This window comes from Tasmannia lanceolata, unplaced genomic scaffold, assembly GCF_043159265.1.
Source record: "Tasmannia lanceolata isolate RefF3 unplaced genomic scaffold, GAP_Taslan_0.1 ptg000003l, whole genome shotgun sequence".
Taxonomy (NCBI): Eukaryota; Viridiplantae; Streptophyta; class Magnoliopsida; order Canellales; family Winteraceae; genus Tasmannia; species Tasmannia lanceolata.
Window position 1 is genome coordinate 48825523 of NW_027518680.1, and position 13104 is coordinate 48838626.

The 13104-nt window shown below is 38.9% G+C and overlaps 1 protein-coding gene across 1 annotated transcript in view; it reads right to left on the bottom strand.

Annotated features, from left to right (window-relative positions):
• Positions 1-13104, bottom strand: part of LOC143855477 (protein ENHANCED DOWNY MILDEW 2-like) — a 50191-nt gene that overhangs the window by 22309 nt on the left and 14778 nt on the right. The window contains exons 5-9 of the mRNA XM_077365593.1: positions 7849-7902; positions 7552-7715; positions 4345-4441; positions 4132-4230; positions 75-322 (exon numbers count right to left, since the gene is read on the bottom strand). Of these exons, the coding sequence (XP_077221708.1) occupies positions 75-322; positions 4132-4230; positions 4345-4441; positions 7552-7715; positions 7849-7902 (662 nt within the window). The remainder of the gene's footprint in view (positions 1-74; positions 323-4131; positions 4231-4344; positions 4442-7551; positions 7716-7848; positions 7903-13104) is intronic.

A 13104-nucleotide genomic window follows, 5' to 3' on the forward strand; every position in this document is an offset into this window, starting at 1 on the left:
ATGTACATACAAAAACAACTTTTGTCTATGAATTGTACATTAGAAAACCAATTATGCAAACAATTTGAAAGTACCTAGGCAAGCACTTTCGGTGGTATGCCCTCGGACAACGTCTACAAATAGCAAATTGCAACTCCTCAACCTCTTTGTTTTCTCCTTGCTTACATACAAGGCATTTGTGGACAGGACAAGTAAAAGATTCCCCAGCAGCAATCTTTTTCTGCTGCTCTTCCGCTTGATCTTCATTTCCTGGATGAAGTAATTTTGCGACACACTCTGGATGAAAAAAATAGCCGCATGTCGCGGAAACACAGGGAAAGACCTGAAAGTCGATAAGCTAGTATAAATTAACATTTTCTTCAGATGTTTCGCATATAAGGAGTCAGACTGTCAGAATGTATGAGATGCATATGGATCCAAACCATTGGTTTGAATTTCGACCGAAATCCGAAATTTTGATTTTGGTTGGGTACGAAATCAACCAAATTTCGGATTTCGGTTCGAATTTTGGCCGAAATGTGGTCATTTTGACCGAAATTGTACAAATTTCGACCAAAATGACCAAAATTTGAAAAACAAAATTTAGTTTCAGCCGGAACCGAAACCGAAATTTAAATCCATGATCCAAAAATATATATACTATACCAGTAAAATCTGGCTCAAAGCTAGAATTGGAAAGGGGGGGGAGAGAATAGAGGGAGAAGATATTACACGCATACAACCAGTGCAAAAATGTAAAAAGCTTCACCATAAAATTGTGAAGAAGTTCAACTAGCTATAGTTTTCAACATGCATGCTTTTTTTTTTTTTATCCTCCGTATGTATGCATTATCCCATTCTTAGTTTTAATAAAATTTCTTATTGCTCAACTCTTTATTCTTCTTACTAATTTCAGAACTTTGTAGCATAGAATCTCTTTTGGTCTAGCGAGATTTCTAATTTCTGCCAATGACATTGCAAAACGAGATTGTTGGAATAATATTTGGAAAAGGTGGATATTGGACAGAGATGATGCATACAGATAGGGAAGTGTATCTCAACGCCCAACGTTCTGTTCTTATAAACCAGAAAGAATGGCCTGCGCATTACGCTCTTACAGAAACAAAAATGCAAAGTACAAAGCAAGCATTTACCAAGGAGAATGTCACCAACTTCATTGACGTCTACAGAGGCGTAATCTAAATGCACCTCTGAGCTTTGGCAAAGATGACACACCGCACACTAGACAATAACAACAAAGAGAAAGAGAAAGAAAGAAAGAATGCTTATGACTCACTCAATTATTTTGCTTTCTAGAAGTTCACTTTCAAAAGTTTGGTGCAGGAACTTCTTTCTGAGGTTGGAATCAAATTGGTAGGAGTTTGAAGCTGTTAGGCCAGTTATGGGATGTTTTTCGATACGAAAGGTGTAAGGTTTTATCATTCCACTAAAATGTCATCAGGTAATTTATTGGCAGTTATTGGAATCAAGAGAGTTTAGAACAGCCAAGTTACAGTACTTGTAAATTGGGTCTATACGAAGGGACTGCTAGGCATCCATGAGTTCACATTTTTTTTTATCAAGTCAATGTCTCTCATCTTAGCTCAAGTTTCAAGAGTTTATTATGATATGATGTGTTTTTTTCTCTTCAGTCAAGTGCCTTATTTGAATCTTTAATAGTTTGATTGACTCTTAGGAAGAAAAGTGTGCTTCTACTCAAAAGTTAGAAGCTTTATTGAGTTTAGCTTGCTGAAACCAGCAGATTAATTGCCTACTTTCCATATTACCGTACCCTCACCTGTTGACATTCCTAGTAGCATGGCAGGAAAAACAAACACTAGAATTGAGGGTGACAGCAACATCGTGATGTAATAGCAGGCACTGTGGTGAGCAGCCACTAAAAATAAGAGGAAGAAGACGAAGGAAAGGTAAATGATAACATTTTCCATTGGCAATTTTCTTACCAACAAACATACAAAACTACCTTTCTCAAAAAGTTAACGGGAAATTTTTTTTCTTATGATTGGACTCTCAAAATTACCCGGTTGTGACCCACGCATGGTACGGCCCACGAACTTATACCTGAGTGTCATGGGAACCAATCTCATCATGAGGACCCTACCATATTTTCAAAACTCCCTCACGTCATTGGCAACTTGCTCAAATCGACTCCCTTTTACCATAATCGAGTTCCTTTCCGAGTCCACATTTTGCCCTACAAAGTCAATCAAAACTCCTTTGACTCTCCAGTCCCCAGTTATGATTGGGTGAGCTAAGTATTCAGCCGTGTAAGCCGAGTAGTCAGTCGCGCTGCGCCGAGTTGACTAGGATTTGCTTTGGCCGTATTCTGGCTTGTATCAGCGTTTTGAAACAGTGGGCCCTACTATATGCAGGCGATAAGCCCAAAAACAAACAACCAATCCAAAAAAAGTGTTTCAATATGGAAATGCATGTAAGGCAAATCCGAGCCAGCTAAGCTCAGTCGAGTCGTGCGAGTCCTCAAAATACAATCATTTTTTTAGCTGACTTGAACAACCCTAAACTGAGTAGAAATTGTGGGAAAGGGGGGAGGGGAATCATTTGAAGTAAATAGGAAAAGTGGACTCTCTCCTTTTCAGTATTCTAATTAGCCGTCAAAAGCTGTTACGATTACCAAAAAATATCAACAGCTAATTGGAAAAGTTATTAACAAATTCAGGAATGTCATTGTCTAAACAATGGAGCGTAGATATTATTTTCCGTTTTTTTTTACTAGCTTTGAGAATTGTAAGAGCCAAGAAAATGCTTAAATCAAAGGGCTGCATCTTACCAAAAGAAAAGTAAAATGAGTCTCCTTTGCTTAAAAAACATAAAAATTGGCAGATGATATTTTCAAGGAAAATTCCTTGTTTTAATAAAGGCACACTTCCCATTATTTACACTTTTAATTAGCGGTTAAAGACTAATAAAATACCAAAATAGCTATAAACAAACAATTAAAAAACAGAAATGCCATTCGGAGTCCATTGTTTAATAGCAGCACTCCTCTCCTCGTATTACACTTTTCTATGATGGCTGTTCGAGTTCCCAAAAAAACCAACACCAACCAAGAAACAATTCGATGGATGAGAAGTGCCATTGTTAATAAAAGGAGTGTGAAGATCAGTTACCCATGCTTTAAGTTACAAAAAAAAAAGGGTTTAGGTGCTTACCTTTTAGAAGCAAAAGCCCAACAACAAATAAACGAAGGAATGGGACGGAAGTGAAACTCTATTAATAGCAAGAGCAGAAAAGGTCTGAAAGTAAGAAAAAAAGTGGTGACTGCCATCATAGACTGCCCAAAAAGACAGCAAATATCCAGATGGATAGCGAAACCAGCCAATAGAAAAACAACTGTGGTCCGGGTGATCTGTATGTGACAGATGGAAAAGAGAAAAGAAAATTATAGATAAAAATGCAGAGAAATAGAAAATGAAGATGGGAATCAAAGGTTGGAGACTAAAATGAACAGAAATTTAATAACTTACTTTGGAATCGATTCACGATGAGTACTTAAACATAGATCTGATAATCTTGTACCTTTTGTTTTGTTTTCAAAAGAGGGGACCTAAATCAATTCTACGGACTGATTTAGGTTCCCTAAAAAGCAGTCAGCCCTAAACTGAGTCGACTCGGCCTAGCCCCTAGCTTAGTCGACAAGTTTTGAAATGTCGATCCAAACCATCTTATTGATGAACTTTGAGGTTGGGAAATACCCTTTTCACTCCGAGACAATGCACAGAAATCAAACATATTGAGAAGCGCTAACCTATAATCAAAGAAATACAAATGGATCATTTATAATTCCGACCAACAATTTTATATTCAACAAGCAAAGGTCCTTTTGAAGGTACTATAAGGATCGGTGTATTTTTTGAGATCTTATATAATTTTCATTTTTTTTTTCTTCAAGTAAATATTAAAACAAAAAAATAATTTTCATTCAAGTTATTTCATGCTTTCCCTTTTCTCATATTTCCTGTTCCTATTCAGTTTTAAGGTAGAACAAATTTTATGAAGCTGGCCCAATTCAACGGCCAAGTCAATTTGGCACCCGTCAGGGTCTAAATTCCAATTTTTCCAACAACTGGTCAGACTTAAAAAGTAATGAAATTTTGCAGGAATATGTCAAACCTCGGCACCGAAAGATTTATCAGAAGAGCCCAACTCCCCACAAGCAAAACACTGGTGTTGCTTGTATTGACAGTTTGCGCAATAAAAATTTTGAATGGCCTGCACACACCCAACAATGACAAGGTGAAATATACCTGCAAATCAAATCAGAACTAAGCAAAAGCACAACGAATAGACAGTAAAAATGAAATAGAGGTGTGTAAGAGTGCATACTTTTACTTGAGCCTTAGACAGACCAAGAGAAGCACATTCTGAATCAGCACCAGCATCTTTAGTTGCATGAAATGACCGCAAGCACTTCCCCTCACAACTGTTTTAAAAATGGAACGAAGCGTACATGTCATACATATACAAAAACAAAGGAAAAAACTTTATGTGGCATCAATTTTGGCTATCTCTAGAGCATGAACACTGCCTATTATCACAAATAAGTGATAGATAAAGATATAACTACTAGTAAAATCCAGTATTTCATCAATGGTGTATACTAACCTCCACAGACCGTAACTCCCATTCAATGCCTACATTATAACATTTAGGGTGTGTTTGGATTGCCGGAATTGGGAATTAGAATCAATATCCCGTTCTCATTCTGTTTCCGCAAATTCGGGCATTTGGATTGCAAACAGTGAGCGGAATGGGAACCCGGGGGGATATAGCGTGGGATTTTCAGCCGGATTAGGGAAACCGTTGAAGAAGTGGTATTCTTGATTCCCACGTCTCTCACATATCCCACCCAAATTGGTATTCACCAAAAATCAATCTCTCTCTCTCTCTCTCTCTCTCTCTCTCTCTCTCTCTCTCTCTCTCTCTCTCTCTCTCTCCGCCCCCGGCCCACCACCCCTTGCCTTATGCCCGTCGCCCACCCAAGTGGGTTTTTTACAAGGGGAGAGTGGATTGAAGAAACAGTGTTACTCTGAGTCGTATTAACTTGTGTGAATTTGAGGAAGAGCTACATGGTTGAAATCCCATTTGGGTTCCATTCGCAGAAGCCGAGAGGGATGCTGGTTGTGTCTGCAAATTTGGGCGTTTGGACTGCAAACAGTGAACGGAATGGACAACCGGGGGGGAAATAGAGCAAGATTTTCAAACGGATTGGGAAACCCATCGAAGAAGTGCTATTCTTAATTCCCGCCTCTCTCACATAACCCGCCCGAATTGGTATTCACTGAAAATCTCCCTCCCTCGAAGAAGTGGTATTCTTGATTCGCGCCTCTCTCACATAACCCGCCCCAATTGGTACTCTCTCTCTCTCTCTCTCTCTCTCTCTCTCTCTCTCTCTCTCTCTCTCTCTCTCTGCCCCAGCCCACCACCCCTTGCCTTATGCTCGTTGCCCACGCGAGTGGGTTTCTTAGTGGTGGAGACGGGATTGAAGAAATAGTGTTCCTCTAAGTCGTCTTGACTCATGTGTGAATTTGAGGAAGAGCTACAATGTCTCCATTCGCAGAAGCAAAGAGGGATGTGGGTTGTGTTGGTCCGAGGTTCATGAAGTAAAATGAAGAAGAATAAGAGAAAGCAGAGGAATTCTGGTGCACAAATGCAGTCAATGGGGGTTTGGGAGATTAGGGTATGGGTGAAGGGATGGGGTTAGAATTGTAACCATATACGGCCTGGAGAAGGAAAGGGAGGAGATTAATTGATTAAACGTCAAGAAGTTTTATCTATTTTTTCGCCAGTTTTTTCAACGAAATTTTCTCTGTTTTTTCACCTGATTCCGGCTAATTCTCATCACAATTGGAATAGAGACTCCCTTTAAAAGGAGAATTGGAATCCGAAAGGAATGTAATGACTATTCCAATTTCTGATTCTGGAAATCCAAACGCGCCCTTAGAGCCTCCCATTAGATAATAATTTCTTGGTTAAGCTTTGTAAAAATCCATTCACAATTCCAAAACAACTCAAAACTCGACTTCATGAGCCCTTAAATACTAAAGGACTCAAAAAGGCTAGCTCTAATTCAACTTTATTGTCTATAAACAACAAAAGCCATACCCTCCCACCCCACCCCACACCCCACCCTCTCCTCGTCGACACATAGATACAAAAGCATAAACCTTTTTTTAAATGGTACAAAAGCATATACTTTTTTTTAAATGGTACAAAAGCACATACTCACCCAGAAACAAACAGAAAATCTAGTCCACGCTATCGCTTTTCTTACTACTAACACTCATCTTCTAGTCCATGAAAACGTAGAAAAATCTAGCATCTTTAATACTCTGCTTACCGTCGCCAGAGGACCACTCCTCTCCATAACTTCGACAGCGGTGCAAACTTTGCTGGTGTTTGTAATTCAATGATGCCATCACCTTTTATGTCTATCTAGCTAATCTCCATTAATTTCAACTAGTGCAAATTATGTGTTGATTGTAGTTCAGCAATAACATGGCCTTCTATGTAAAATGTCTAGATAATCTATCCAACTTCATCCTTGATAGGGACCAGAGCTTCAATTATGCAGAAGGCACAGGATAGGGCAAAGTAGTTAGTCTCCAGGCCCTGGCTTAGTACTATAAGCGTAAAGTGGGGCCCATATGGGACATCCAATAAGTTAAGTGACCTACATGGATCAAAGAGCATAAAAATATAAGTAGTATAGAAAAGAGAAGCGGGGGGGTGCTATGCACTGCTTAGCAATCCAGCTTCCCAGTTTACTTTTATTCGATTTTTACATGTTTGTGAAGGTGGCAGTTTTTTTTTTTTTTTGGTATTTTGGGCATAATCTTTCCATCTGGCACATTTTGTTACTATTATTATGTTTTTTAGTCAATTTTTCCTAAATGGTGGGAAAATTGCGAAAGAGGATAGTGGCATTTTATAAGAACCAACAAACCAAATATCTCAGCCACAGAACACAAACAAACCAAAAGAAAAAAGCTACTGAAGACGTTTTTAAAATTTTTTTTTCTTTTTTTGAATGGTGCCACAATGTTTAATATTAACGCCTACAAAACTTGAAATGAACATATGCCTCAAGAATGGGAAGTGTGTCAGACATGCAGATAGTGTTGAACTCGAAAGAAGGCAAGTCAAAACATTCATTGATAATGTAAAAGATATTGCTATTACATTGATAATGTAAGAGATATTGCTATTACATAAATAATGATGCCTATAAAACGGATCCATTTAAGGAGAAATACATCAAAACCATAAGGTAGTGTCTAAATAATGTATAAAAATAACAATAGGGAACTATTTTGATTTTATCTTAATATCAGTGAATAAGTGGGCCCAGCAGATGCCTGAAACAGCAAATTTGGGAAAGAAATTGTTAAAGTCCCTCTCCCGCATAAAGTCTTCGTAACAAATGAAGCATGAACCAATTATATTTAGTGTCATCTAGTACAAGTAATAACATATTTCTATATCTATACAGAGATTGTGATAGCAAAGAACCAAAAGTCAATAAAACTGTACCACAACAGGTCACCACCATTGTCACAAATGGCACAAACAGAATCAAACAAGTCCGGCTCTTCATCGGATTCATCTAAATCTGCATCTCCAACATCCTCATCCATGTATTCACCGTCGTCAACTATAAATTTTGGTTTTTTTGCATCCTGGTCAGTTTGCATATCCTGGTAACCAAAGCCTTTTAGTAGGAAATTCAATAACCATATTTTAAAACAGACTAATGACTTGTGGGCAAGTTAAGAAAGAGTTGAGGGATAGAAATAATATGCCAAAAAAGAATAATACAGCAGCACTAACCTGAACATATACTTTCCTCTTCTTGGGCATCTCTTCAAGAAATGTAAGTAGAAACTGTTCAAGAGTAAATTGTCATGAGAAAGTATATAACTGATGGAAAATGGGGCAGCCGAAAATCGACTGGAGAAAAGTAAATATGATAATGATAAGATTAAACCCAAAGACAATTTACCTGCAACAAGAATATGAGAAACAAGAGTAACACCCAAAAGTACAGTTAAGAGAACCATCTAAATTGGCCGTAGCCTTCTATGAATAATATATGAAGTACAGCGACATACATCCCAAGCATCAATAGAAGTAATAATACTAAAAATAAGAGTTAATAAATGATGAGAAGCCTCCAAAGCATAGATAAGAAACACAGCACTGCAATTTACATAATGCAAACAACATGGTTCCCTCTTTACGATGAACTTCGCCCTAGAAGCAACCATTCATATTCTATGCTCAGCTTGACGGGGAGTGTAGGAAATAAGGTTTATTTCTTGTATGGGAACTGGATTGTATTTGGGGGGTATTTACGTCTATTAAGAGAGAAAGAGATGAAAGAAGTGACTGAGTTGAAGGACTCTCCCCCTCACTCATGTATTTATATTAAGAGAGAAAAAATAGAATGACCACTATGCCCTTATGGTACTACACACACAAAATACTTCTAACGCTCCCCCCAATCTGGAATGTAGATATTAAGCAATCCTAGCTTGTTACAAATATCATTGAACTTGGCTTTGCTCGAAGGTTTGGTGAAGGTATCAACTAGCTGATGTGCTGATCGAGTGAAGATAGTGCATAATTCACTTTGTTGGATCCTGTGACAAATGAAATGACAGTCCACCTCGATGTGCTTGGTACGCTCATGAAACATTGGATTGTTTGCAATGTGGATAGCAGCTTTGTTGTCACAATACAACTCGGCTGAAGAAGGTGAAGTGAACCCAATCGCAGAGAGAAGCGAGCACAGCCAAATAAGTTCACTGCAGGTATATTCTGATGCAGCAATAGACTTGGAAACGACATTTTGTTTCTTACTGCGCCATGACACTAAGTTACCCCCAACAAATGTGCAATATTCAGCAGTAGATCTTCTATCAGCTGGTGACCCAGCCCAATCAGCATCACAAAAGGCTTCCAACTTCATATGGCTATGTTTCTTGAAAAGTAGCCCCCTCCCTGGAGCACTTTTCAAGTATCGAAGAATCTGAAACACAGCTGCCCGCTGTAAGGTACGAGGGTGACCCTAGTCTCATCTAGAAGTAGTTGCCCAGTGTGAAGTACGAGGGTGACTCACCCTCTGCAGGAAGAAGTTTTGTATTTGGATCCATGGGAGTAGTAGCTGGTTTTATTCCCAAGGATCTAGTCTCATCTAGAAGATGCAACACATATTTCCTCTGTGATAGGGAGAGACTAGTACCTGAGTAGGACACCTCAATCCCTAAGAAGTATCGGAGGCGACCAAGATCCTTTGTAGAGAATTCTTTTTGGAGAAAAATTTTCAATCTTTGTATGCCACATGAGCCACTCCTTGTAATGATAATATCATCCACATAGACTATGAGGAGAACACGACCAGCGAAGCGGTCAACCGCACATTGCTTCATACCATATCTCATGAGAGCATCACTAAATTTCCCAAACCAGGCTCGGGGGGATTGTTTTAGACCATACAATGACTTGCGAAGACAACAAACTGAGGTGGTCAACTTCCCCTGAGCAACATACCCAGGAGGTTGCTCCATATACACCTCAACCAAATCACCATGGAGGAATGCATTTTTTACATCAAGCTGATATAAGGGCCACCCATGGTAAACTGCAGAAGAGATAAGAAACTGTGCAGATGGAATTTTGGCAACAGGAGAAAATGGCTCTGATACCATATGAAACAACCAATAACTCCAAAAGCTTAAGTGGTTGGAGAAGGCGTTATTTAATCTTTTATACTTTAACACACCTCTTCACGTGTGGCCACTCTTTCCTTGGGTTGGCCTACACATGGCACATGTGTCCCCATTTTTGGGTTGACCATTGCATGTGGATTTTTGACAACAAGGAGGTTTGAACTCAGGACCTTTGGCTCTGGTACCAAGTTAAGAGAAAAAGAGATGAAAGAAGTGAAGGAATATGGCACTACACACACAAACATACTTTTAACAATGTCTATTCCAAGTAATTTAGGGTTTTTACTATTAATATACATTATTAGCCTATAGAAGCTATTACATTCACTCCATCTCCCCCCCTCCCCTCTTCCCCCTTCTACTACTACAACTTATGAAAATACGGATACCTAAATCTGTAACTCCCTAGAGGCATGTTAGTAAAGCATGAAAAAATCATTGAATCACTGTTTACCCAGTGTGGGAGAGGGCTCTCTCTCTCTCTCTCTCTCTCTCTCTCTCTCTCTCTCTCTCTCATGCTAGGTAAACATGGATTCCATGAAAAAAATTCAAGGTTGCCAAACATGCCCTAAAAGAAAAGAAAAAGGTACAAAAACCTCGACTTGAGATCTATCAAACCAGTTAGCTATTGGAGAAGGTGTTAATAAATCTTTTATACTTTAACACTCTCCCTCGCGTGTGGCCCCTCTTTTTAGGTTTGGCCTACATGTGACACATGTGGCCCCTCTTTTGGGTTTGGCCATTGCATGTGGACTTTCACTATCAAGGAGGTTTGAACCGAGAACCTTTTGCTCTGATACCATGTCAAACAACTAGTTACTCCAAAAGCTTAAGCTGTTGGAGAAGGCGTTAATAAATCTTCTATACTTTAACAAGATCCAATGCACCATTAACTCATTGAACCTAATTACTTGCTCCAATTTGCCATGGACCCTCCGTCTCGACTTTTGTAACATATCCCCCCCCCCCCCAAACCTATATTCCACTACTAATGATGCAAGAGCACCATTGTGATCAAGGGGGAGGATCACTAGCAGTACAACCCTCTCTTTTTTTCCTTTTTTTTAAAGAATTATGTGACTTAAATGGCAGGGACCATCAACTTAAGTAATGAGTCGGTGTTTTAATAACTTACGTGGCAGAATTGTTTTAAAGGAATAGTTTAAGTTAATGGTAGCCACCATTCTAGCACTTTTTTTACCTACCATCAACTTAAGCTATTCCTTTAGTCTAACTTAAGGAACTTGTCTAATAACATATATGTAAAACGGAATGTCGCACACTGGGAGTGCGTCGTGGCACCTCCTCTATACCTTCGTGGAATTTCAAAAGTTTGTTCCGTATCTACATAAAAAACTGCAGGTCTTCTCTTACTAAATATCCAAAAAACTGGACACGATTCGAGTCCTATAGATTCACGTCACGTTTCCAGAATGCCTTTTCATCTTCCATACATGCATAAATACGGCAAGCTATTGGAATATACCGTTTCCATTGCCGGATCCTTTCCAATACCAGCATCTCCCCATGCTTTACCTCCTGCATTTCAGATTTAATTAAGATCTGCTTTATTTCAAAAGTTTTTTACTCCTGATCTTCTAACAATTGAACCCAGGGATTTGCAGATTTCCATAAGGTATGTTGCTGACTCTAGATTCTATTCTCCGTCTTTGATTCTCATCATATCTTAATCCCTGTTCTGTTATTTCCTATCCGATTGTATCTTTTTTTTTTCTTTTAAGTAACCAATCAAATACCGAGATACCTTCTTTTTTAATTTCAGTCTTTTACATTTCAGGCTTATACAGCATAGAGTTATTTTTATTAGGGTTTGTATAGATGTGTCGATCCGTAAACTTTCATCTAGCTTCATTCATACATGTATATATCATTTTGTTGGAAGTCAGGGGTGATTGGATGCGGAGCCATTTTGCAATATTGATGTGCTATTGGTCATAAACTGTGGGCAAATGGAACACAACGTTACAATATTCTCAAATGGAACCCCATTTTTTCCTACATTGTTTCTTTTGGGGTAATTTTTTTTCCTTCTAATTTTGCACATACTTTGTTGAACTATCAAAGCCGTTTTGAAACGATACAGGATTTCTCAGTGTAGTACTGTGGATCCCGGATAGCGGAGGGGCGTTGCGGCCATGCTTCTCTGTATCTCCCCACACTCGGATGCGGTGCGTGTGTTGATGTGTGCTTTGGTGTGTTGTTCTCTCTTGTTTCCTTTTTTTGTCAGGGGTGTGTTTATGTCTGCGTTCCTGTGAACTTGGGCTAAAGATCCGAATTTCACGGGAAAAGAGAGGTTTTCAGAGTCGCCACCTAGGTTAGGGCCCAGGACCCATGATCTGCATTTCGAGTGAGTTTGGGATAAGAATCCAAATTTCAAGAGAAAGGTAATAATTGACGTTGCCGTTTAGTTTGGGGCATAAACACCTGATTAACTATGTTTTCCGGCATGGTCTAGACAGAAATGGATAAGGTTACACGGGGGGAAGGTGTTAGGCACCCCTCATGCCTGGGAAACCCGGACTCTTGACCTGAATTCATGGATGCTGGGAAAACTTTAGGAAACTTAATTTTAAACTCTCTTTATGATTAAGCTTATTCCTGAGTTGGATCTCAAACAGAAGGAAGGGTAAAAATAGTAGGAAAAGGAGGTCTTTTGCTTATTATTGAATAAATATGTAAAGCAGCAAGGAAAACAAGTAAAATGAAAGAAAATTCTTTTGGATTTATTTTATACAGTTTTCTTTAATTCAATCTTCAACGAACGGTAATGTTCACAAGATCTAGATTGCCCCTAGATCTACTTCTTAGGCGTAAGCCCTCTTGAACAAGTCAAATGAGCACCTAGAAGCGGAGGCAATCTCAAGCTAGTTGATTACCGAAAGCGAAGAGTGAGAATTAAAGAAAAGTCTTTACAAGGAAGGGAAAAGGCTTTATTAAACAATGAAGGGAACTTCTTTAATCTAGTGTGTTTATGAACAACAACACTAAAATAATTGAAATAAACATCACTGCGGATTCCGGACATCGGGGGGATCGAGGACATGCTACCCCGTATCACTTACGAATACCGAGAATAATAGTCTATCGTTAATCAGATTGTTTGTTGCGTACAAATAACCGGAATGAAGGAAATAGCCTTTTTTGTTTAGAAAGGGGGAGGAGGAGGGGATTTATGCTAAGGGTTTAGGGATCCTCTGGCCCTAAACCCTACAGCTATGTTTTTTGTGAAAGAAAGTGCAAAAAGTTTTACAAGTACCTAGTTTAGGGTTGGTGCTGCTCTAAATCCTCTGAATTTCGGCAAAGCTTAGACGTCTGTTGGTATATCAAAGGAAAT